The following is a 26174-nucleotide window of genomic DNA, read 5'->3' as shown; positions in this document are numbered from 1 at the left end:
TGCTGCGTGGATAATATTGTGTGTGTATGTCTGCCGTGTACAGCACAGGGATACAGCCGTATAATCAGCAGGCACACATTTGTATTACGTCTGTACTCCTGGGGGTGTCAAGAAAGGGCTCTGATTGGAGGAGGCAGGAGACGTATCTCTGCTGGCTCGTCTGTCCATCTGCCTGACAGTCCATATGGCAACCTGTCCATTCCGCGCCTGTGTATAGAGGGGAGATGTGGCTTGGTAATGCACTCTATGTTGTTATGTGACATGTGAAAGGGCCAGTTTACTGTATTATTATTGTGTATTCATTTATATAGTGCTGTCCTGCACAGAATATATAGTCCTACCATATTATTATGTTTATGTAACACTGACTGACATCTTCTGCAGCACTGTACAGAGTACATAATTGTGTCACTGTCTGTCCTCAGAGGAGCTCACAATCTAATCCCTACCATAGTTAATGGGCCCATACACTCAGCCGATCGATCGCAAATCGACTGCCCGATCTGCAGCAGATTTTGATCGATTTAAATCGATCTGACATGCAGGAAAATCTAGGTCGATCTGTTGAGATTGCTTATCAATTTGCATTGGACCTAATGGAAATCTGATGGCAAAAAAATGCCATCAGACCGATTTTCAATAGATTTCATACTGAAATCTATTGTAAATCTGTTCCTTGTAAAAAATGTTCCTAAACACATCAGATAGATCAGAAAATCTATCTGATGATCTATCTGCTGCTAATCTAACGAGTGTATGGCCACCTTTAGTCTAATGTCCTAACATATTATTATTATTATTATTATTATGTATTTATATACCACTGACATCTTCTGCAGCACTGTAGTACATAGCCATGTAACTGACTGTCCTCAGAGGAGCTCACAATCTACTCCAACCACAGTTATAGTCTAATATCATACCATAAAATTGTTATTATTATTATTATTATTACGTATCTATATAGCACTGACATCCTTTGCAGCTTTTTACAGACTACGTAGCTCACAATCTAATCCTACCATAATCAGGCCTCGTTTACATCTAGATAGCGCAGATGGCCGTGTGATCCGAACGCAACGCATCCGATCGGACGCCATCTGCCCCGCTGCGCTGCTGATCCCATCCATTGACAGTGATGGGATCAGCTCTGCGCTTCCAGGCAAAATGCATGCAGCAGTATGCAAGCGCTTCCTAGCGCATGGAACTGCTGTGCAGCACAGTAGATGTGAATGGTAGAAGGGCTGTCTATGCGTTTCAGCACATCATACACGCTTCCAAATGCGCACGGAAGTGCGTATGATGTGAACAAGGCCTTATGTCCTACCATATTATTATTTTGTGTTTATATAGCACTGAAATCTTCTACAGCACTTTACAGAGTAGATAGTCAATCATTAGTCATTGTGTAATGTTGTTGTTGTTGTTATTATTCAGTCATTGTCTTATGTACTGTATTTTTTGGACTATAAGAATCACATTTTTCTCCCTCAAAAGTGGGGGGAAAAAGTCACTGTGTCTTATAGTCTAAATGCAGGGAGTTCCTGGCTTGTGAACGCCCTGCCAATATGAACCTCCAACCCACCGCAATGTCGGGGACTCCCTGTACTGTGCCCATACAGAGGACACGGGGGCACAAAGGGGCATAGAGAAGGACACAAGGAGGACAGAGGTGGAGACATGGGGACACAGGAGGACACAAGAGGGACAGAGGAGGACACGGGAAGACACAAGAGGTACAAGAGGGAATGAGGTACAAAGGGGTCATAATCCACAAGATGCCCCTTCACCATGGATGCCCCATGTTTAGTATATATATTTTTTCCCCCTGGTTTTTGTCCTCTAAACCTAGGAGCATCATATGGTCAGGGGCGTCTTATAGTCCAAAAAATACGGGACGTCCCTGTTGTAGGAAGAGGAAAGTTGTTGCCGAGAGCCGATTAACCTATTTATATGTTTTTGGGAGGAAACCTGAGTACCTGGAGTAAACCGACAGCACAGGGAGTACATACAAACTCCATGCAGATAGAGTCCTGGCCCAGACTTTAACTAGGGACCCAGCGCTGCAAGGCAAAAGTGCTTACCACTTAAAAAGGAATACTGAACTTACCTGGCACTACCACGGGGTAGCCCGTGAGGTCCGTTCCTCCGTTCTCATTGGCGGTTTGAAAGAATGAACCGAGCATGCGCAGAACGCTCACAGTGACGGCTGCGTTATCTGAGTCACCAGAGGGGGGACAGGCTGTGGGGGGAGGGGCTGGATGAAGCCCCTACTTCAGTTTTTTTCTTTTTTTTAGATCTGTTCAGGGTTCCTTTAAAGCAGGGGTCTCAAACTCGTGGGCCATTTGCGGCCCTCGATACAAAATTTTGTGGCCCTCGCCGGCAAAAGCTCCCTTATAGTGTGCTTCAGTGCTCCCAAGTAATCCGCCGCATCCCCGCCGCTAAACGAGGGCTGCAGAGCCCCCAAATCGCCCGGGGGGCAATCCGCCGGCATTTCCTGGAAGGGGCAGAGCTATCAGCTTCAGCTCTGCCCCTCCTGACGTCCATCGCCGCACGGATCGCCGCCTCTCCCCGCCCCTCTCTGTGAAGGAAGAGTGAGAGGGGCGGGCAGAGGCGGCAATGCGCCGCGATTGTGAAATTCATTATGCGGCCCAGCCTCATCCTGACTTTGCGTCCTGCGGCCCCGAGGTAAATTGAGTTTGAGACCCCTGCTTTAAAGGAAGTGTCCGAGGCAGAAAAAAAATTAGATCTACTTATCTGGGGCGTCCTCCAGCCCCTGGCAGCCGATATGTCCCTCGCCACAGCTCCGGAGTCCCTGGATCCCCTTAGTTTCTTACTGCACCTGCGCGAGCGCTGCTTTCAATCCCGCGCATGTGGTGTCGAGTGTTCTGCGCATTAGTATTAATGGTGGCCTCGTCGGGAAAAAAGGGCGCGTGGTGTAAACGATAAACAGTATTATCGTTTATAGAAATATTGTGCAGAATTTCGTTTACAAATAGTGTTTTAAGAATTTATAAATCACTAAATAATGTGTATGAGATCGGCAATTCTTAAAACGTTAATCTTCCCTGTTTGTAAAGTGAAACTTATATTTACGTTTATTAAAAACCCTCCCTGTACCTATCCCTAACCCCTAGACCCCCAGTTGGTGCCTAAACCTAAGACCCCCCAGTTGGTGCCTAAACCTAAGACCCCCCTGTTGGTGCCTAAACCTAAGACCCCCCTGTTGGTGCCTAAACCTAAGACCCCCCTGTTGGTGCCTAAACCTAAGACCCCCCTGTTGGTGCCTAAACCTAAGACCCCCCAGTTGGTGCCTAAACCTAAGACCCCCCAGTTGGTGCCTAAACCTAAGACCCCCCAGTTGGTGCCTAAACCTAAGACCCCCCTGTTGGTGCCTAAACCTAAGACCCCCCAGTTGGTGCCTAAACCTAAGACCCCCCAGTTGGTGCCTAAACCTAAGACCCCCCTGGTGGTGCCTAAACCTAAGACCCCCCTGGTGGAGCCTAAACCTAAGACCCCCTATGGATAATAATTAATAAATAAATAACATTAAATAACATAAATAAATAAAAAATGTAAATAAAAAAATGTAAATAATTTTTTGGGTGGATAATAATGTTTTAGAAATGTTTTAGAAATAGTGATTTAGTATCTTTATAAACGTTATTCGTCACGGGCTCATTTTGTAGATTTAAATCATCACAAACATAGTTATAAAACCTTAAAAATCTCCGGGCGCCGTTTGTAAAACGTTAATAATCTCCGGAGCCCTTTTTTCCCTGTTCGGCGCCCATTAAACGATATTTATAATAGGAGTGAATGGGGCGCCCTTTTTGTCCACTTGTCTCATGCGCCCAAATCTACTGCTTCCGGCCTGTGATCCTCTTTGCTAATGTTATAGTGTTAGGAGGCCCTGCTATGAAGTTTAGAACCGTGTCCAACCTGTAAGCGGAAGGGACTGCGGCTGCACCTGATAGGAAAAAATGCTGCATTTTGATCTTTTCTCCAGCAGGAGATTAAATGTGAATTAGTAAGTGAACAGTCATTTTCAAGTATATTTTAATGAATTTAGCTCTGTGCTGCAGATTTTTAGAGATCATGTAACCACACTTTATAGTGCTGGTTTCTGGGCCTCCCTCCCATAAGCGTAATGCACTTATTATTATTACAGCACCTGTGAGGCCCATATATGTATAAATATGCAGCACAATAAAGCGGAAGGTGATATCCTGGTATCCCTGCCACCCGGAGGAGGCAAAGATCTTCAGAGCACTCTGTCTGTGCCGAGATTCAGGATGTGCGGAAAGTGCAATAAAGGCTGCAAAGAAATCATAATAATGTGCTGATTTAAAGTGAACCTTAACCACCTTAGCGGTATGGACGAGCTCAGCTCATCCATTACCGCCAGAGGGTGCCGCTCAGGCCCTGCTGGGCCGATTTTGATCAAATAAAGAGCAGCACACGCAGCCGGCACTTTGCCAGCCGCGTGTGCTGCCCGAAAGAGGGTCCCCCCAGCCGCCTGAGCCCTGCGCAGCCGGAACAAATAGTTCCGGCCAGCGCTAAGGGCTGGATCGGAGGCGGCTGACGTCAGGACGTCGGCTGACGTCCATGACGTCACTCCGCTCGTCGCCATGGCGACAGGAGAAGCCAAACACGGAAGGCTGCTCATTGCGGCCTTCCGTGTTACTTTTGGCCGCCGGAGGCGATCAGAAGAACGCCTCCGGAGCGCCATCTAGTGGGCATGAAATAGTTTTTTTTTAATTTAAAAAAAACCCTCATGCAGCTGCCCTGGCGATCTTAATAGAACGCCAGGGTGGTTAAGTGAGTGGGGGGAAAGTTTCACTTACCTGGGTCATCCACCAGCCCCCTGGAGACGTCCTGTGCCCTCGCCGTCCTGTAATGATGCTTCGGTCCGCGGCTAAGTTTCGTTTTCCAGTGCGCCTTAATGTCCCTCACTGTGCATGCTCCCTGATTGTGCTCCTGTTCCCGCCAGGCTTACTGCGCAGGGTGGAGACGGGAGCACGGGTCAAGGCCATGCAGGACACTGGTGAAATGAAACTTGGAGGCGGGGAGCAGGACTTCTTTACACCAGGGCGAGGGCACAGGACATCTCCAGGGGGCTTGTGGAAGACGCAGGTTTTTCTCCCCCACTCAGTCAAGGTCCACTTTAAGGCCCCATTCACACTATAAATCGCTAAACGCTGAGCTTTTTTCCGGCGTTTTCCTCCATGGGTTTTTCAGCGTTTTTTTTCCACTGAATGAGATAGCGTTTTTCAGCGATTTGCGTTTAGCTCTCCCATACAGGAAATGGCCGCTAGACAGGAAACATAGGTGTTTTATGGGTAATCTGTCCTGTCTTGTGGGTAATCTGCAATATTTACTGAGTAAAAGCGCTGGAAAAACGCTGAAGATTGTGAACAGCCCAGCGTTTTTGGGGCGATTTTGAAGCGCTCCTATCTTTAACATTGAAGCGCTAATCGCTCAGAAATGATGCAGGCTTCGAGTTTGCGTTTCAGCTAAACGCTGAAAAACGCAAAATGATTAAATGAGAACAGCCACTAAAGAGGAACTGTAGTGAAAATAGTGTAATGAATAAAATTGCTTATTTGTTTTTTGTTTTTATGTCCATTTATAAACTATTTAGTCAGTGTTTTCCCATTTGTAAAATCTTTCCTCACCCCGATTTTACGTTCTGAAATTTATCAAAGGAGGCAACATTTTTGCTGTCAGGTGCAGCTCTGCAGAATGTTTAACTGAGAGTTCTTAAAGAAAACCTGTAGTGAGAAAAACGGCCCCTGGGGTGTACTCACCTCGGGAGTGGGAAGCCTCCGGATTCTATTGAGGCTTCCCCCATCCTCCTGCGTCCCACAGGGGTCCCGCTGTGCCCCTCCGAACGTCCGTGATGTAAATATTTACCTTCCCGGCTCCAGCGCAGGCGCAGTAGCGGCGCTGCGCTCCGAAGTAGGCGGAAATACCCAATCTCAGTCGGGTCCGTTCTACTGCGCAGGCGCAAGTCGCCTGCGCAGTAGAACGGACCCGACTGAGATCGAGTATTTCCATCTACTTCGGAGCTGAAAGCCGAAAAAGTGCCCCCGCTGGAGCCTGGAAAGGTAAATATTAAACAGGCTGACGGATTTGTCGGGCCGGCTTTGAAGGGCTGCAGCGAGACCCCCGTGGGACAGAGGAGGACGGGGGAAGCATCATTAGCATCTGGAGGCTTCTCCCTCCCAAGGTGAGTACCCCCCAGGGGCTATTTTTCTAGTTACAGTGTCTCTTTAAGCCAGTACAAAATACACCTGGTCTCCACATAGCTAATCAGCCCAGTGTTCTCCCCAGGCTCTTTTAGCCGGGTGCTCCACCCGGCTAGTTTTGGTGAGCACCCGGCTGTTATTAGCTCACCTCCTCCTATTCTGTAAGCAGAGTTGCACACAGAAGCATCGGCCCTGCATTCTCTCATCCCGCCCCACCCGGCTACTTTTTCATGCCACCCGGCTGGAAAAAAATTCTGGGTAGTACACTAGGCTAAGCATCACTGGGAGGGCAGGGCTACATCGATATATACAGCAATATATACATATGGGAAGTGTTTCTGATGCTGAAAATTACCGTAAAAGTGAGTATTGTTAATAATTTACCGTATTCTACTAAATGTTTCTAAAGAGCCTCTTTAATCTCCCTGGCACAGTGTCAGGCTACCCGCCGCAGGGGATCGCATGGCCTCAGGAGGATTTAAAGAAAAATAAAATGGCTTTATTTGGTTAAGTTAGCACTTCGCTAGCTAACCATGTCCCTTCGGTATACGTACCCCCAGGGATCCCGCGATGGCGCAACCTCCCGATCAGCACCTGGTTTTGCTATGGGGAGGATCGGAACTGCGCATGACGTCATGTCTGATCGTCGCCATAGCGACGAGTGAAGCTAATTGGGAAGTTGCGGCTCTCGCGGGATCGTGGATGGGTGAGTGTTGCCGGCGGCGATCTGGGGGCTCAGAGAGGCGCCGGGGGACTTGGGGACCACAGTTGGCTAGCCTAGTGCTAGCTAACATTAACAAAACACTTTTAACTACCCTGGCGTTCTATTAAAATCGCTAGGGTGGTGGCGCAGCAGTTTTTTTTTAATCATGTAGCTAGCCTAGCGCTAGCTACATAATAGCCGCTGTGCAGCGGAATACCCCCCACCCCTTCTGATCGCCTCTGGCGATCAGAGCAAGCAGGAATTCCCGTTCAGAACGGGGTTTCCTGTTTGGTTTCCCCCGTCGCCACGGCGACGATCGGGATGACGTCATCCACGTCATGACGTCGGAGGGAGTCCCGATCCACCCCATAGCTTAGCCTGGCGGTGACTGGCCAGGCTGCGCAAGGGGTCTCGAGGAGGGGGGCTGTAACGCAGCGGGTAGCGGCGCATCGGCAGCGAGCGGTGGCGAACGGTACAAACACGCAGCTAGCAAAGTGCTACCTGCATGTTTTTAAAAAAAAATTGTGAAAATAGGCCAACCAGGGCCTGAGCAATCCACTGCTAAGGTGTTTAATTTAAAAAATCCCTCCCGTGGACGCAGCCACCGCATCTGCGTACCGCCAGAGAGGTTAAAGGGGAACTCTTCCGCCCTATACACATTTTGGACCCTCTTCTGATTGGGCTCATTTCAAAAATTTAAAAAAGGCTCCCAGGTACCTTTTTAAAATAGTAATCTCACGAATATAAATGTGAAAGTTTGGATGTTTGTTATACAATGACGCAACAATGGCTGAATAGATTTGAATAAAATTTGGCACACACATACTGTATTTTTTGGATTATAAGACTCACTTTTTCTCCCACAAAAGTGGGGGAAAAAAGTCACTGCATCTTATAGTCCAAATGCAGAGATTATTATTTATTGGATTTATATAGCGCCAACATATTACGCAGCGCTGTACAATAAATAGGGTTACAGACAATAACAGGGGTGACAGCACAATACAGGTAATAGACAATAGATACAACAATACTGGTAATAAGCAATAAGATACACAACACAATGCAGATAGTAATACAATGCCGGATCCTACGCTGGAGTGGTAGTGCTAATAATACAAGTTCACATATTCTGGGTAAAGAGCACACAGTCAAGTATGATATACAAGGGGAGAGGGCCCTGCCAAAGGCTTAAGGTGGCCATACACCATACAATTCTTTAAATATCTGTTCAATTTAAGAATTGCAATCAATTTTTCTGACTGATTGTAACATTTCAAAAATATGACCAATGTACCACACACCTATGTTCAATTTTTCCTCAATTATGATAAAAATGATTGGAAACTGACAAAATTGCTAGGGTGTGTATATTATTAAATTGACAATACAACACACACCATACAATCTTTAGAACGATTGAAGAAAAATATCTGGCATTCCGGATCGAAGATAACGGGAAATCTGATCGGATTTTTCAGTCGAATGGAAGCTAAAGCTGTCGATTTTTTTTTTTTTTTTGGGAGATCCAATCGTTTTTATCGAATTACTGTAAAATCGGATCATTTTATTGTATCGTGTGTGGCCACCTTTACAATCAGGGAGTTCCTGACTTATTAATGCCTGCCAGTATGAACCTCCAACCCGCTGCAATGTTGGGTACTCCCTGTACTGTGCCCATGCAGAGAAGGACATGGGGCGAATGGAGGACACAGGGGGACACAAAGGGGCATAGAGGCTAACACATGGGGGACACAGGGAGACACCAGAGGTACTGGGGGGCATAATCCACAAGATGCCCCTTCACCATGATTGCACCAGGTTTAGTATATATATTTTCCCCTGATTTTTGTCCTCTAAACCTAGGAGCGTCTTATAGTCTGAAAGATGCAGTAGTACATTACCTGGAATAACATATAGGATACTTTTTATCCCCATGACCAAAGAGTGGGTGGAGACAAATACAAATTTTACTGGGAAAATGTAAACTGCAGCCATTCTGCGGCTCCCTGCACACTGCAAATCCGATTTGCGATTCCGTTTCCGATTTGCAATTCCGATTTTCCCTGAATGCTATCAACAGAAAAAACTCAGCATGCAGTAACGATTAAAAAATCGGAATTGGAATCACATGTGAGAAAAGATAAAAAATCAGAATCGCATGCAGTGTGCAGGGATCCTTACACTGTTAAAGGATACTGTAGCCGAAAGGCTGCTTCGAGATAAAACCTGCAACGTATAGGGAAAGAAAAGTACATACTCACCGCTCCCCTCGCTCCCTGCCGTTGTGTCCCGCTCGTCAGCCACAGCTCCCGGGACTGGCCGACTCTCCTGACCCCTGACCCGGACATACTGCGCCGCGCATGCGCAGTATGTCCTGTAATCTTCGCTTCTGGTGTCGCATCATGACCGAAAAGTACGGGCTCTCCCCCGCCTCCTGCGTGTGCGCTCCAGCGGCTCCACTATAAAGCCAGCATGCTAGCTTTATAGTGGAGCCGCTGCTGGCTTTATAGTGGAGCCGCTGGATGCGCACACCTCTAACGTTTTGCAGATCTGCTAGAGGTATTTGGTGTGCACTGGGCCTTACTTATAACCAAAGACACTGAATAAGCATGCACATCAGGTGTTTCTGACTGAAGTCTTACTGGATTAGCTGCATGCTTGTTTCTGGTGTGTGATTTAGTTGATCAATCCGTTTTCACTTTTAAAAAATGTGCCCATTAGCTTGCATTAAGGGCTCATTCACACGTGAGCGTTTTGCCGGCGATTTTCGGCAAAATGCTCAAACGCTAGCGCTTTTGAAAGAGCTAGTGTAATAAAACCCTATGGGCCTGTTCTTACTTGGGCGATTTGCGCTAATCACCACAAATCGCCCAAAATCGCGAAACACAAACGCGTCGCCTGCACCTTTTTCAGGCAATTTCCTGGCGATCGCGTTTCAGTGCTATAGAAGCGCTAAACGCGATCGCGGAGAAATCGCTGCACTGTCCAGTGATTTTTCTGCGTCAAATCGCAGAAAAATCACTCCTGCAAAAATCGCCAGCGTTTTGCGCTTTTAAGTGTAAATGGGCCCTTAAATCACTGTAAAGATCGTGGCAAAATCACTGCAATTGGGTTTTGGCTTTTTTTTTTTTTTTTTTTCTTCAAAAATCATGATTACTGCAATTTTAATACAGTGTCAATGAAAGCTTGTTTTTAAAAACAAAAAACGCATCATAAAGTGCTCTGCAGTGTGGCTCAGCTCTCAGACACTACTGCAGCCAAAGAGATCAGCAGGACAGCCAGGTAACTGGTATTGTAAAAAGTCTAGAACCGGCCCTGGTCTCTTCTTGCACTGACAATTGACCATTTTTCTCTGCATTGAACAGGGAGTCGCCATGGAGAAGAAACTGGCAGATTATAGAGCGCGGAAAGCCAAACTTCTCCAGGAAGATGGAAGAGGTCCTGTGCTGCCGAGAGAGCCAGAGCAGGAGAAGGTGAAATCGCTGACGAGGGTAATAAAAGAGGGAATTCACAGCATTCACAGCAAGTGGAGATCTCAGGATATTCCCGGGAATCAGAATCCGGATCTGAGAATGGAGGTGAGATGGGGAGAACCAATCAGAAACAGCTCCTGTGGTCCCTCCTCTCCCAGGAGATCAGATATGGACTCGACGTAAGGCCAAATCGACCATCGGATAGATCCCTCTCTGATTGAGTCGCAATATCGAATGATGTATAGGGACCCTATCTACAATGGGTTAGGTAGCGAGGAGAATGCCAGCGCATACCACTAATGCTACGTACACACATGCGACAACGATCGTTCGTTAAGAACGACGAACGAACTTTTAATTGATGAAAGAACGACCTAAGTAAAGGTAGTTTTAAAATGTGTGTAACGATCTGATCGTTAGAACGAACGTTACATCACAGAAAGCAACTATTGCGCCTGCGCATAAAAATGAGAAGTTCCATGGAGAAATAGTGAAATGCACATGTCAAGCCTAGTACGAACGATTGTTTCCAACGATGTACTACTTTTGCAAACGATCGTCGTTGGTTAAAATCCGCCGAGACAGAACTTTCTTTTGTAGCGATTTGGCTCGTTCGTCGTTTGCCTTAATAGTCGGTGGTTCGTTTTTTGTAACGATCGTCGTTGGTAAAGATCGGGGAACGATCGTTACAAACGACTATAGTCGCATGTGTGTACGCACCTTAAGGCTGCATCTGAAATGACCACCAGCTCAGTGTGCAGCACCTAAATAGATTTTCTGAACACTTCGCATTCAATTCAGATGCAAATCATATGCAAACACTTTAACCTAAATTTTCCCAAAAGAAAACTATTCCTTATCAAATCACTATCAGGGATGGGTCCCACTAGAAGTGCTTTTGCTGCGCTTGCCAATCACCGGAAAGCGCAGTCGGCAATTGTGAAAATTGCTGGGAGCTTTGCGATTGCAGCAAAGCACCTGTAGAGGGTCCCAACCCTGAAAGTGAATTGTATTCCACACATACAGTACCTGAAGCCGGGCTTACATCCAGAACCACTGGTGTATAGCAAGGTTATAGCTTTTACAATTTTACAAAATTTACAGAGCCACATCAACCCCACATGCAGACAGCCTGTTTTGAAGATTTGGTCTACCTCAGTGCATGGCAGGGATTGATATGGCTCTATGGGATAGAACTTGGACCAGTACAACAGAATACCATAGCAGCTTGGGGTGACCCAAAACCACTAGGGAAGTAAAGGGGACTAAAAGAGACCGAAACTGGAGGTAATCAGAGGTTACTGGAGGTAACTTCCGATTTTACATCTTATGTAGTATCCACATTTTACTTGTCCTATTTTACATCATAGCCCCTTTAAATGGCTGTTGTTGTTTTACAGACCACGGCCCAGACTGCTGATACCACAGAGGAATCTGCGCCCCTGGACATGCCATCATCTGGTGGCTCCATCTGGAAGATCTCGCTCCTCTTGAAGGTTCTTTTATGGCTCGTCCTGCTAGGACTATTTGTGGAGCTCGAGTTTGGACTGGCCTACTTTGTCCTCTCCATGTTCTACTGGATTTACGAGGGAACCCGCAAGCCGGGCCAGAGGAAGAGAGGAGAGAAGAGTGCCTATTCCGTCTTCAATCCAGGCTGTGAGTCCATCCAGGGCACTCTGACCGCCGAACAGTTCGAGAGGGAACTGCAGTACAGCCCGCTGGCCGGAATATAGCCAGAAATTGGAATTTGGTAGAAATATTTAAAGGTAGATGCGATTACTTCTGACTTTCATGCCTTCCTGCCTCCACACAATTTCTATTGAACTTGCAGGCGAGTTGGACTTATTTGCATCTTATTGACCTTGATGATTGTGAAGGACCTTGTAATATATTTATTTAGACGCTGTGGATGATCTTTCAACCCTGCAGGTGTATTCTGGCAGTTCTAGTTAGACAATTAATAGAGACTTTCATCCTGTACTTTCTCCAAGAACTTTAGCTCATTATTAGTAGTAGTGATGAGCATGAATTCGCATAACTGTAATTTCTCATCATAATTTGCAATTATGTTACAAAATTGTTATGCAAACTTTGGAGAAAAATCTTAATTTTGGTTGTAATCATTATCAGGAACCGTAATTTTGCATAATTTTGTGACAGCTTTAGCGGTTAATAGGAAAGCCCCCTTACATGCTATTGTCACCAAAATTGCTACGTATGTTAAGGGGTTTAGTGGGAACAAGTCAAAAAATTTTTTGAAGGGAAAATGTTTTTTAAACTCTGCTAAATTAAATGTTACCAGGTTTAAACCCGTTTATTTTGACTCTTCAAATCAATTTTCTCAAACACTACAAGGTCTTTTTGAGGATGCCCCTCACAGGGGCGTCGTCTATGTGGAATCTCACACAAGCTGAGATCACCTCCCCTGTGACATCATCAGTAGCAGCCTGTGTTTTGTTTTTTATCTCCTCCACCAGTCTGCCGTATTCTGTCCTGGGAATATGAAAAGAAGGGAGGGGTTCCTCCACTAAATGTAAATTATTTTATATTTGTCATCCTGCAGCTGAAAAAAGGCTGCTATTTATTATTATAAGTTAGGAAATAGATTTTATTTCTGCAATTTTGTATTTTTAATTTGGGTCCACTTTAACCTACGTAGAAATTTTGATGATGACAGCATGCATAGGAGGGATAGCAAGGATAGCTATTAAAAGACAACTGAAGTGAAAGGTATATGGAAGCTGCCATATTTATTTCCATTTAAACCATACCAGCTGATATATTTGGCTGCAGCAGTGTCTTAAAAACACCAGAAACAAGCATGCAGCTAAGCTTGTCTGATCTGACAATAGTGTCAGAAACACCTGATCTGCTGCATGCTTATTCAGAGGCTATGGCTGACAGTATTAGAGGCAGAACAGCCAGGCATCCAGGATTATTTAAAAGGAAATAAATATGGCAGCATCCATATCTCTCTCGCTTCGGTTGACCTTTTTAAGTAACCACGTAATTATGGGTAACTATGAATGGATTACGCAGAATCAATTACATTTCCAAATCGTTATTACGTGTGTAATTGCAAAATTTTGCTTAATCGCAATTAGCAGATCATGATCATCTCTAATTAGTAGACCTCAAATTGTTTGATAGACATTTTGGGAATAATGCAATCCTCAGTACAAACCAATGGTGCCTGCATATAATAGGAAACAGATGAATCTATCGCCGACACGGATATTGAAGTAAAACGTTTTCTGTTCTGATGTGCTTTCTACATCACAAAGAAAATAAAATTTGAACTGTACGTTACAATAAGTAATTATTTGGTGTGTGACATTTTTTATGGCCGCTTATCAAGGCTGTATTTATATATTTTTCCAGGACGTCTCAGGACAGCAACCCTGAGACTTGTCTCCCTCCATTTCCAACTGGACAGGATACTAGTTAAAAGAATTAACATAATTGATTAGGCAGGCACCCTACATAAGGCAGCATTCCCTTACCCTCATCAGTTGTTTTCCTGTCCAGCAGGATGCTGGTTGTGTGGGGAGAGCTGGCCAACCATGATAGATTTCAGGAGCCGCGGCATACAAGTGTCCCCTATGTCAGCGCTGTGTTGTGCCCCTAAGCCAAGTATATTGCGGCTTCGCTTTCTTGTACAGCAGCGCCCCTCCTATTCCATGTGCAGCCCCCTCTTCCATGTGTGTCATCTGTTATAAACTGTTATAATTCACCTTTTTCCGGCACCAGCAAACTCATCATCAAGAGTTGCAAACACGACTCATCACAGCAAGCAGGAGATAGACTTTTCTCAGGCTTCTTCAATATTCAAGGAGTTTAATCAGGAAGCAGAAATACAGATATAGTTCATCATATCTTAGCAAAGCAAAGTCTTCTGTTTAAGTTCTTGGCGTTACAGCTCTCGACTAAACTTCCTACTGAATGTTAGTCAGTTACCTTCTTTCTAAACTACGTTACATCTTCTAGACTACCTATGTACAGCATACATTATATCAGATTACATATAGAATTGAAATACTTAGAGGTCCCAGTCAGCATAGCGGGAAAGTAGGAAGCAGAGCAGGAATCAGAGAGCCCTCTGTCCGCTCGTCCCGGGTCTTTAATACCGACTAGGAAAGAGTTAAATGTGACCTCATCTTTGCCATCCCCCAGACCAGACTATTGGCTGAGCCCCCTCGTGGTGTCATAATACCCACCTACTCGATTAATATTTAATGTCACTTTTCCCTTACTTACTGGAATTTGGTATTTTGGTAAACATGGCCTATGTTGATTGTTCTTGTGGTGTACATGTTGAGGTCAGTGTAGGCCTGTGGCCTTCTTTCAGGAACATGTTCTCAGTATCTGCGTGTATCATCTGCTTCACGCAGACACTGAGATCCTTCTGCCTGCATCACAAGAAACTCTATTTATTTTAAAGGCATACTCTGCGGACAAGCCTTTTACATAAAACTCAGGCCAAATCAGTGTTCTCCCCAGAAATTTTTTCCAGCCGGGTGGCATGAAAAAGTAGCCGGGTGGCGTGCGAGGGAGGAATGCAACTCTGCTTACAGAATAAAAAGAGGATGAGGAGGCAAACCGATGTACCTGCTAAGTACACACAATGCAATTTCCGGACAGATTTACTGTCAGTTCGACAATTTTCAACATGCCTGATCTGATTTCCGATTTTCTGTTCACTTCTATAGGAAATCGTGCAGAAATCAGATAGGACATGTTGGGAATAATCGATCTGACAGTAGATCTGTCAGAAAATTGCATTGTGTGTACCTAGCAGATTGTTTCAGATTAAGGTGCTCAGGTCCCTTTTTAATCAGACCTGAACAGACAACCTCCTCTCTGCTCTAAAAGATGCACAACAGCATAACCTTTAAAGGACAACTGTAGTGAGAAGAATATGGAGACTGCCATATTTATTTCTTCTTAAACAATACCAGTTGCCTGGCAGCCCTGCTGATCTATTTGGCTGCAGTAGTGTCTGAATCACACCAGAAACTAGCATGCAGCTAATCTTGTCAGATCTGTCAATATGATCAGAAACATCTGATATGCTGCATGCTTGTTCAGAGGCTAGGGTAAAGGTATTAGAGGCAGGGGATCAGCAGGACAGCCAGGCAACTGGCATTGCTTATAAGTAAATAATTATGGCAGCTTCCATATCAGTTTCACTTCAGTTGTCCTTTAAAGAAAAACATTTGTTACAGCTGATACAAATGCTGCAATAAATCTGCAGTGTGTCCACTTCCTGCTTTCTTGGAAGCAGATATGTTAACATTCAGGGCTTTTCAAATGAGCTTATCTGCAGTCATGTGACACAGAAAGAGATCAAATTAGACAGGCTAAACTGTGTAAATACAGGGTGCATTTCTCTGCTTTCCTTCTGTCCTGTGCAAGAGTTCAGCTCCACTAAATTTCCCCAGTGTGCAGGGGGAGGGGCAGCACTACAGATACAAAGCTGGGGCCAGCGAGAAACACACACAGCAGGAGACAAGTGCACAGGGGGCTGCCTACAGACAGCCCGTCATTCAACATGCTCTGCATGGCTGTGTCTCCTCTGCTCACCCCCTCCCTCCCCCCCCCCCCAAAGTAAATAAACATGCAGAGGCCTGAAGGGGCATCACTTCTCCGTGCAGCTGCCGTTTTCAACTACTCAGGCATGTTGTTTAGCTGCAGTCTGGAGGAGAAGGAGAGACTATGTGAGCCGCTCTGAGGCTGTCCCGGAGACCCACGTGGCTCTCATCTCACTCCTGGAAGCTGCTGCTGTGTGGGCGTTTTTTTTTTTGCTTTACTGCTCTCTCCGGTTTCATTAACGAGAGTGAGAGGTACCGTAATAAAACAGATCCTATCACTTGGAGAGCAGTAGGAAGAATCGGAGCAGGAGTCCCGCCCCTTACAACCCGCCCAGCCAATCCCTCCCTGTCTCACCAGAACACTTGAGCTGACAGGCAGAGGAGCGCTCCTGCAGTGTAGTGTCAGCCTTTGCTATTGTGCGAGGCTGGCGCTGACTGAAAGCAGGCAATGGAGCGCTCCTAAGTGAAGTTTACTAGAAGCCCCAGGCGAGCACATGACAACAGGCGGGCGGGGCTTCAAATCAGCCGGGCGGCCCGCCCACCTAATTAGCCCTGGGGAGAACACTGCCAAATAACTGAGGCCTACTTAAATTATAACATCATCCATGTACAGCAGTCCCCTCCCATTCCATATGCAGCCTCCTCTTCCATGTGTGTCATCCATGTACAGCAGTCCCCTCCCATTCCATATGCAGCTCCTCTTCCATGTGTAACATCCATGTACAGCAGTCCCCTCCCATTCCATATGCAGCCTCCTCTTCCATGTGTGTCATCCATGTACAGCAGTCCCCTCCCATTCCATATGCAGCCTCCTCTTCCATGTGTATCATGCATGTAGCCCTCTCTTTTATAAACATGTAGCCCTCTCTTTCCCTTGAATTTCCCTTTTTTCATGTTTTGCTCCCCATTTTCAACCTCCTCTTTCCTATGTAGCAACTCCTCTTTTTTTTTTCTTTCTTTTTTTTATATGTGCAGATGTCCCTTTAGGGTGCTGCTGTCCAAGGCCTGAGTCCTTCATGGCCTATCCAGAAATATGGCCCTGCCGCTAATAGTAACTGTGCTGAGAGGGTCTACATAACTCTCCTGAGAGGATAGTATATCTGAATCTGAGGTAGGTGAGCACACAGAGTAGTGCGTATACTATTAGTGACATTCCCATTTGCAGCAATTCACCCAGTGGGGACACATTCTTGATAATGGGAAATGCCAAGAAAGCTCAGGTCTGAGAGTCCTGGCCACAACAATTAACAAGGAAAGAGGCAGGGAGAAATACTGGGCTGCAGGAAGGGGGGGGGGGGGGGAGGTGAATAATGGCTGCAGTTGGGGCTTGGAAGAGCTGTTGGCTGCACATAAGGGACAGTAGGAGTTAGAGACACTGAAGCGAAAAAAAATATGATATGATTTGTATGTGTAGTACAGCTAAGAAATACAACATTAGGTGCAGAGAGATACAGTAAGTCTAATATTGTTTCCAATACAGGAAGTACTCCAGTTGTTATCTAAACCAAAAGAGCCACTGAGCTGCACGACTTTCAAAGTTGCAGAGAGCTCTGTCTTCTGAAGCTTGTTATCTCAAGTATCTGCCACTGTATTGTTTGTTTGTTTTCTGCAAAGGACAGTTCAAAAGTTCACTAGCCTGCTCTGTAAAACCATTTAGAATGCTGAGTAGTGTGTAAACTGCAAATACTAGAGAATGATGCAATGTTATTTAAAAAAAAAAAAAAAAACTACCGGTATATAAAAATAAAAATCAGACTATTTTATTTGCTACTAATGTTCTAGTAATTATCTGTACTACACAACCAATTCATTATATCATAATTTTTTTTTTTCGCTTCAGTGTCTTTAATGGCTGCAATACTGTATGCAGTACAGTCAATAACCCCTCCTGGTCCCCAAGTGCTGCTGTTAATTCTTCCTGTGCCCCAAGTGCAGCCATAAACTTTGCTGGGTAGATTTATACATGAGTCAAAAAAAACAGCTTGAGAGGATCAAATATTGAAGTCGACTTAAACACGAGGTCGACTTGTATTTGAGTATATACGGCAGCCTCCATATTCTTCTTACTTTAGTTGTCCTTTAAGCTGCTGGAGGAAGTGACATCACTAGTCTGAAGGTGGCCACTAACGATACAATTTCCTGAACGATCGTTTACGAATGACTCTTTGTATGTACGATCGAAAATGATCGTCTGGGGCCACTAATAGACAAAAATCACCTAACCAATCCGATCAGATTAATGAAATTAATCCGATTTTTCAGATCGATTTCATTAATTTGATCGGTTAGGAGATTTTTGTCCATTATTGGTCCAAAACGATAATTTCCAATAGTTCGTATGAAGAATTGTTCATAAACAATCAGGTCGGGAAATTGCAAAAAATTGTATTGTTAGTGGCCATCTTGAGAGCTACAAGAGCCTGGAGAAGAATGGCTGCCAGGGGCATAGCAAAGTCATCGTACACATAGAATGCCTGTGAGCATGTATACAGAGAGGCTGGGCCTCGATGTCCCGAAAGGGCAGTATTCATGCCTTTTCCAGTGCCGTGTTCTGGTTTTATGCTGCTTCTTCCAGCGCTGCCATGTTTTTTTTTCTTTTTCTGCCATGCCCCTTTTCTCTGCAGCGGAGGGGGGCAATTTATACATCTCTTCTTTGGGCACATTATTTCCTATTGGTGGAGGAGAGCGCTGTCACTCAGGTGAAGTTTGGTTTGGGGACCTGATGATTTGTAGTTTTGCCTGTGCTGCAGTTACCCTTTAGGCCTCTTTCACATTACTGTAGACAAAGCGTGCAGGAGCCGTTTCCTGCACATGTTGAATAGCCTGCGGCGTGTCGTCGGGGAATCTGCGTTGCGACGCAATCAGCGGCAGTAGTAATTAACCTGACAGGAAAATGCCATCTCCCGGCGGTTCACTGCTCCTGGGTGCGTTGAACCGCAACGCAGCGTCGGGTGTGAAAGGTAAAATGAAAGTCTATGGACTTTCATTTTACCTTGGTTAACGCAAAGTATCAACTTTACGTTGAAACGCAGAAAAAGGCTCTAGTGTGAAAGAGCCCTTAAAGGACCACTATTGCGAAAAATTGTAGCATTTCAAGACCAGAGCCGGGACAAGGTCCTCCAGCACCCAAGGCTGAGACACCAAAGTGCACCCTCCACCCCAGCTGTCACACACTAATTGCTATTAGACTAAGAGGTGCCCCAGGGCCGAGCACTGTGAGTACAGTGCAGGAGATTTGGGTGCAGCCGGCGCCACCATAGACCGTAACAGGAATTACGGCTATAGCGGCTCACAGTCAGAAGACTGAGCTGAAGTTATTTATTTATTGTATTTATAAAGCGCCAACATATTACGCAGCACTAGACATTAGCTGCTTCTAAAACACTGTAATTCAGTAATTCCAGCGATAGCTGGAAACCGAATTACATTATTTACTACAACAACAACAAATAACATTTGTAGAGCACTTTTCTCCCGTAGGACTCAAAGCGCATAAGCATGGCTCAGAGCATCTTGGTACAGAGGAAGAATTTTGTAAGTCCGGAAATGCCAGGCTAAACAGGTGGCTTTTCAGTCTGGATTTGAATAGCTCCAGGGATGGTGCTGTCTTTACTGGGTGTGGCAGGGAGTTCCAAAGAGTAGGGGCAGCATGACAGAAGGCTCTATCTCCAGATTTTTTGAGGTGCACTCTGGGAGTGACCAAGTTTATAGAACTTGTTGATCTGAGGTTGTGAGGTGTGGTGCAGCTTTAGCAAGTCCTTCATGTATCCAGGTATCCACGTGTACCTAGAGGGGGGAATAGTATTTAACGTCACTGGAAAATTGTGCAGCAGCAGGATAAGCCATACTGGCTGTATCCTGTGCCCAAGTCTCCCGGCGGCCAATTCATATTTATGCACACAGGGCTCCCAACACCTTAATCTCTATTTATCTGACTTGCAGTCACTGCCATGTATCTGCTTTTTTTAATTCTCTCTACTTCAAACACAATAGCGGAATGATAGCTGAGTGAGTTGTGTGCTCCCTCCTACACTGCGCCCTGAGGCTGGAGCCTCTCTCACCTCTGCCTCGGCCCGGCCCTGTTCAAGACATACAAAATTCTTCCAGAGTAAAATGAGCTATAAATTACTTTTCTCCCGTGTTGCTCTCGCTTACAGTAGTTAGTAGAAATTTGACCGAACCGGTTTTTGACTAGCCTATCTCCTCGTGGGGGATTCTCAGTATTTCATTTATACTTTATAAAAGCACTCCCTGGAAAGGATCTCTACAAAGATGCAGGCCACCCCGTTATCTTGTTTACACATTATTCTGGCAGTTGGTCTCAGCAACTGCTGTTCACTATTTGCTTTTGAAATGAAAACAAAGAAAACCCAGAGAATCCCTCATGAGGAGATGGGCCAGTCCAAAGCCTGTCAGTTCTTTCAGATTTCTGCTACTGAAAGTAAGTGATAGCAACATAGGAGGAAAGCAATTTATAGCATTTCTTACTCTGGCAGAAATGGACTTTTTATTTGTGTTTTCAATGTTTTTTTAAATTTTACAATTTTTTTGCGATAGTGGACCTTTAAGGCCCTTATAAATCGACTGCAATGAGCAGATCATCTGTTTATTCTTCATAGCCTCCGCATCTTATTTTTCAAGTAGTCTTATTGCGCTAATAGTGAATACTAATGTCCCATCACCGTCTGGCCTGTGCGTCCCTAATGTGGCGTTTGCTGTAATTTGCAGCATATGAGCGGACAGGCCGTGTTCTGGTGAGTCATTCTTATTAACCGCTCTCCTGCACAATCCAGCTGACTGCTCCGCAGACGTGTCACACAGGCCGGACATACATCACCGCAATCATCAATCTGACGGCCCAGACACGTCTCCCCGCAAGCCGGACTGAGTCACTGACCATCCGCACTTTATTATGTATATGTATATAAGTGCAGACGCACTGCTTATACAGGATCTTCTCAAAAAATTAGCATATTGTGATATAGTTCATTATTTTCTGTAATGTACTGATAAACATTAGACTTTCATATATTTTAGATTCATTAAACACAACTGAAGTAGTTCAAGCCTTTTATTTTTTTTCTTATTGATGATTTTGGCATACAGCTCATGAAAACCCAAATTTCCTATCTCAAAAAATTAGCATATTTTATCCGACCAATAAAAGAAAAGTGTTTTTAAAACAAAAAAAGTCAACCTTCAAATAATTATGTTCATTTATGCACTCAATACGTGGTCAGGAATCCTTTTGCAGAAATGACTGCTTCAATGTGGCGTGGCATGGAGGCAATCAGCCTGTGGCATTGCTCAGGTGTTATGGAGGCCCAGAATGCTTTGATAGCGGCCTTAAGCTCATCCAGAGTGTTGGTTCTTGCGTCTCTCAACTTTCTCTTCACAATATCCCACAGATTCTCTATGGGGTTCAGGTCAGGAGAGTTGGCAGGCCAATTGAAAACAGTAATACCATGGTCAGTAAACCATTTACCAGTGGTTTTGGCACTGTGAGCAGGTGCCAGGTCGTGCTGAAAAATGAAGTCTTCATCTTTATAAAGCTTTTCAGCAGATGGAAGCATGAACCCACTTTTGAACAAGAAACAGGGCAGAAACGCCTGACCTGGGCTACAGAGAAGCGGCACTGGACTGTTGCTCAGTGGCCCAAAGTACTTTTTTTTCGGATGAAAGCAACTTTTACATGTCATTCGGAAATCAAGGTGCCAGAGTCTGGAGGAAGACTGGGGAGAGGGAAATGCCAAAATGCCTGAAGTCCAGTGTCAAGTACCCACAGGCAGTGATGGTCTGGGGTGCCATGTCAGCTGCTGGTGTTGGTCCACTGTGTTTTATCAAGGGCAGGGTCAATGCAGCTAGCTATCAGGAGATTTTGGAGCACTTCATGCTTCCATCTGCTGAAAAGCTTTATGGAGATGAAGATTTCATCTCCACACACACACATTCAAATTTGATTGGCCCATTTTTTCCACGTCCATGTAGTATAATCTGTTGGACCCTCATCCTTCATCTATGTACTAAAATTAATTAGTGATTGGCCAATCAAGCTTGAATGTGATTTTTCATCCTTAAACCTGCTTAAGTGGCCACTAGCGATATTATTCAGTGAACGATCGTTTACAAACAATTATTCATATGAACGATCAGAAATGATCATTTGGGGCCACTAACGGACAAAAAATGTCCTAATCAATCTGTTCAGATTAAAAAAAATCAATGTGATTTTTGCATTGATCCGGTCAATTTGTTCTATTTTAGTCTGTTAGTGGACCCAAACATCCATTTCCAATCTTCAATACGAATAACCATTTCTAAATGATCGTTCAGCAGATTGCATGGTTAGTGGCCACCTTTACACATCTTCAATTTTGATTCACCAATAATTGACTAATTTTACCACCACCAGGTAATATGAGGGTCAACAGATTTTGGATACTATGAGCAGATTGTGCAGGTAAGCGCTCATACTACATGGAGGTGGTAAAATTGGTCAGTGATTGGCCAATCAAAATTGGTTGTATGTGCCAGGGTTAATTCATAGGGTGTATAACAGCAGAGATTGGAATCTGGGCTCCGTTGTGATCAGAAGACAGATATGGCTGCACCAGAAACCAACAAGGCCACTAGTCGTTGGCCAAACTACATAACATGTGCAAACATAGTGGCCATTTATCACCTCACCAATTGCAACTCCAACTTCCGTGAAGGGTGTTACACCAGTACCAAGATTCCTGTGTCGGGGCACACAGTAGGCTGCCTCTATGCTTCTTCTTTGCTTAAAAAGAAGAAACCAACTTGCAGATTGAAAAATTACCATCACGGTTTCCTCTCATACGCCTCTTTCATGCTTTGTTTTTCCACTAAGGGAAGCGGAAGATGTTAATGTTCAATGAGTGGATGCGGAGGACCTTGATGAGAGAAATGAACAGTTGTAGCTTTCAGGCATGACTTGCTGCAAGGAAATCCTCAGATGATGCCCATCTGTTTTCTACTTTCCGTATCACAGCCGTTCTGTCTCTGGCACCTTCCCAATTGGATCCTGTAATAGGTATGTCCATCTTCTATCACAGCCGGGCCCTCCACACTCCCACACGGAGGAAATCCGGATGGCTGTCCTACAATATCGCCAGCTGGTGGCTGAATAACTTCAGAACATGCCAAGGCAAATGTAATACAAATGGCATAAAGAAATAGAAAAAGTTTTTACGCAAAAGAGCAAAACCAGCAGATTTAGTTCTGCTTCTTTCAACATTCTGAACTAAAAATAAAAAAAGCTCAGCGGGACCTGTCCCAAATATCATAGGGTGGATGGGGGATTGTTGAAGATAATGTATATGTATCATTACTGAACCTGGTCATTAAGAATCATTATATTTAGCTATAAAGTTGAATTTCAGGCTGATGAGTCATAACAACCAGTCAAGTGATTATGTTCTGTAATATTTTAGCAGTTTGTAGAAACAAGCAAATGTGGCAAAGAGAAAATGAGGGGAGAGAGTAAATATGAAATAGAGGGAAGAGAGGAGAAATAAATAAAGGAGAGGAGGTTAAATGGAGGGGAAAAATGAGATGAAATAGAAGAAAGAGAGAAGAGATAACATAAAAGGAAAAAATAAATGAGAGAAGAGCTGAAATGGAGGGAAGAAAGGAGAGAAAAAACATGCAGAGGTGGAAGAAAAGAGACAGAAATAAAGAAAACAGATTGAAGTGTTGGGGTGTGTATTTAGCAACAACAGTCTATCATGTGTATAGCTATGCATTACTAAACACAGGGGGTGGTCACTAGGAGGATGCAGGAAGAACTGCAGCGCTGGATCCCAGGGAGGGGAGTAAGTGCCGGGCGGCTGCAGATCTCTCTGCGGTGTGATTTTTTTTCCCCTGGTTTTAGGTGTCTAAAGGTGGCCACACACCATACAATTTTTTTAAATATCTGTTCAATTCAAGAATTGCAATCCTTTTTTCTGACTGATTGTAACATTTTAAACATATGACCAATGTACCACACACATATGTTCAATATTTCCCCAATTATGATAAAAATGATTGGAAAATTGCTAGGGTGTGTATATTAATAAATTGACAATCTAACACACACCATACGATCTTTAGAAAAATTGAAGAAAAAATTCCAGCATTGCGGATCGATAAAAATCGAAGAAAATGGGAAATCCGGTTGGATTTTTCAGTCGAATGAAAAGAAAGCTTTCGATTTTTTCGGGAGATCCGATCGGTTTCATCGAATTGCTGTAAAATCGGATGATTTTATTGTATCGTGTGTGGCCACCTTAAAAAGGTGCAAAAAAAATTGCAACGCTTTTAGACTCTAAAATCTGGAAATATTCATACCGCCAGGGAGGTTAAAAATGAAGATAGAGAAGTGAAATAACATTTTCTCCTGGCTTGTAAGATTTCAGCCTAGCACTGTTGCTCAGATAAGTTCTCCTGACCCCCGAGGAAGCTGGTTTATATTTCATGAATCCGTTATGTCTGGTATAGAGGCAGGGCGTCCGTCTTGTCGGAGCCCTAATCATCGAGTGTTCCAGCAGCCCCCCATCCGTGTGTCCAGATTACAGGTTAGGAAATTCATAAAATTCTGCTCCATTATTTGCTAAATGATCCCATTTAATTCCGGTGAGGTGAGCCAGCCATAAATTTAAGGCTACTTGGCGGTTTTCAGTGATAAATGCTCTATAAAAACAATATTTCAAGCCCTGCAGAAATATTTATGAAGCACAATAATTCAGCGGCAATGAATATTTAAACATGAGAAATGAGATTCACCCGGTTACGGTTTGGCGGCGGCTGGGGATCGGCACTTCTCAGATGTAAACGAGGACATTTCTCTGGGGAGAAAAATAAAAGAATTCCTGTCTGATTTCAAAATCTGGTTCTGAAAAAAAACAAGAGCTGTAAAATGAACTCTTGTGCAGGACACAAGAAAAGCAGAGAAAGGCACACAATGTGTTTTTAGAGAGAAGAGCCTGTCTAATTCCCCCTCATTGTGTGTGGTCACGGGTGGAGCCAAATTTACATGAACTTAGCAACGGTGGGACATTAGACTAGGACTATAGTAGGAATTAGATTGAGAGTGCCTCCAACACAGGTGCCCCCCAGTTTAGGTAGTGACAGGTGCCCCCCAGTTTAGGTAGTGACAGATTCCCCCAAGTTTAGGTAGTGACACATTCTCCCCAGTTTAGGTAGTCACAGAAGCCCCCCAGTTTAGGTAGTGACAGGTGCCCCCCAGTTTAGGTAGTGACAGGAGCCCCCAGTTTAGGTAGTGACAGGTGCCCCCCAGTTTAAGTAGTGACAGGTGTCACAAGAAGCCCTAGTGGTCAGACCGCAAATGGCCTTCCAAACGGTGCCAGCGCACGGATCGTGCGAACTCTGGTCGCAGTCAATGCGCAGGAACTGTGGGGAATTGGCCGCAGACAAACCAGAAGGGAGCCTGTGAGGTACGGTAATTACAACTTTACACACTATTCCAGGGTATAACTGCCACCACCTCCGTTACCATGGGACAGAGGAGCCTGCCGACTGACTGTGCCTAGATCTACAAATAAAAACGGTTAAAACACGCTGTATTCTGTCTAGCCAACAACAAACAATAGTAGCGTCTCTTCAGAGACCTGGGATTAGTGCTGTGTGTGCTGAATAATAGGGTAGCTAGAACAACAACTGACGATAGCGTCGGTTTATTGAAAGCAATATAAATAATTAATATATATTATACAATTAATATATATTATACAGACAATTATTAAAATCAACAATTATTAAAACAGTAATAGCCAGTATGAAAAATAAAAGAAGGGAGAAAAAATACTTAGTTCCTGGAAAGATGTCCTTTAGTGGGAAAACTGGTAGAGTTCCTTTTGTTCAGTTCAGCAAAGTTTAAAATCCAAGCAATATGGAAGATGTCCTTTGTTTATTTTCAGCAAAGATGGCCGATCAAGATGGCCGCTAGCCATGTGTCCTTTGTTTCAGCTTAGACAAGATGGCCGCCAACCATGTGTCCTGTGGCTGGCAATGTGCTCTCAGGAAGGTGGAATTTGGAGGACTGAAGCCCGCCTGCTGGCTATGTGCTTTTGATCAAGCTGGTTTGGGGGTGTGGCAATGCCGGCCCCCTCTGAGTTACCAACAAATGACA

General features: G+C 44.5%; 1 protein-coding gene across 1 annotated transcript; it reads left to right on the top strand.

The window, feature by feature from the left end:
- On the top strand, positions 1 to 23311 carry SAYSD1 (SAYSVFN motif domain containing 1). The gene is made up of 4 exons (XM_068232713.1): positions 1 to 234; positions 10323 to 10535; positions 11831 to 12196; positions 22893 to 23311. Exons 2-3 carry the CDS (start codon positions 10332 to 10334, stop codon positions 12161 to 12163), a joined length of 537 nt encoding a protein of 178 aa, XP_068088814.1. The 5' UTR covers positions 1 to 234; positions 10323 to 10331; the 3' UTR covers positions 12164 to 12196; positions 22893 to 23311.
- Positions 23312 to 26174: the final 2863 nt, after the last annotated feature.

This window comes from Hyperolius riggenbachi, chromosome 4 (assembly GCF_040937935.1).
Source record: "Hyperolius riggenbachi isolate aHypRig1 chromosome 4, aHypRig1.pri, whole genome shotgun sequence".
NCBI classification, from domain to species: Eukaryota; Metazoa; Chordata; class Amphibia; order Anura; family Hyperoliidae; genus Hyperolius; species Hyperolius riggenbachi.
This window is presented reverse-complemented; position numbering and strand designations above follow the sequence as displayed.

What these genes read in the sequence shown, in the direction of transcription:
- SAYSD1 (XM_068232713.1), top strand. Translation starts at nt 10,332, where the DNA reads ATGGAGAAGAAACTGGCAGATTATAGAGCGCGGAAAGCCAAACTTCTC. An exon ending in ATCCGGATCTGAGAATGGAG is followed by an intron (nt 10,536 to 11,830) that starts GTGAGATGGGGA and finishes GTTGTTTTACAG; the next exon opens with ACCACGGCCCAGACTGCTGA.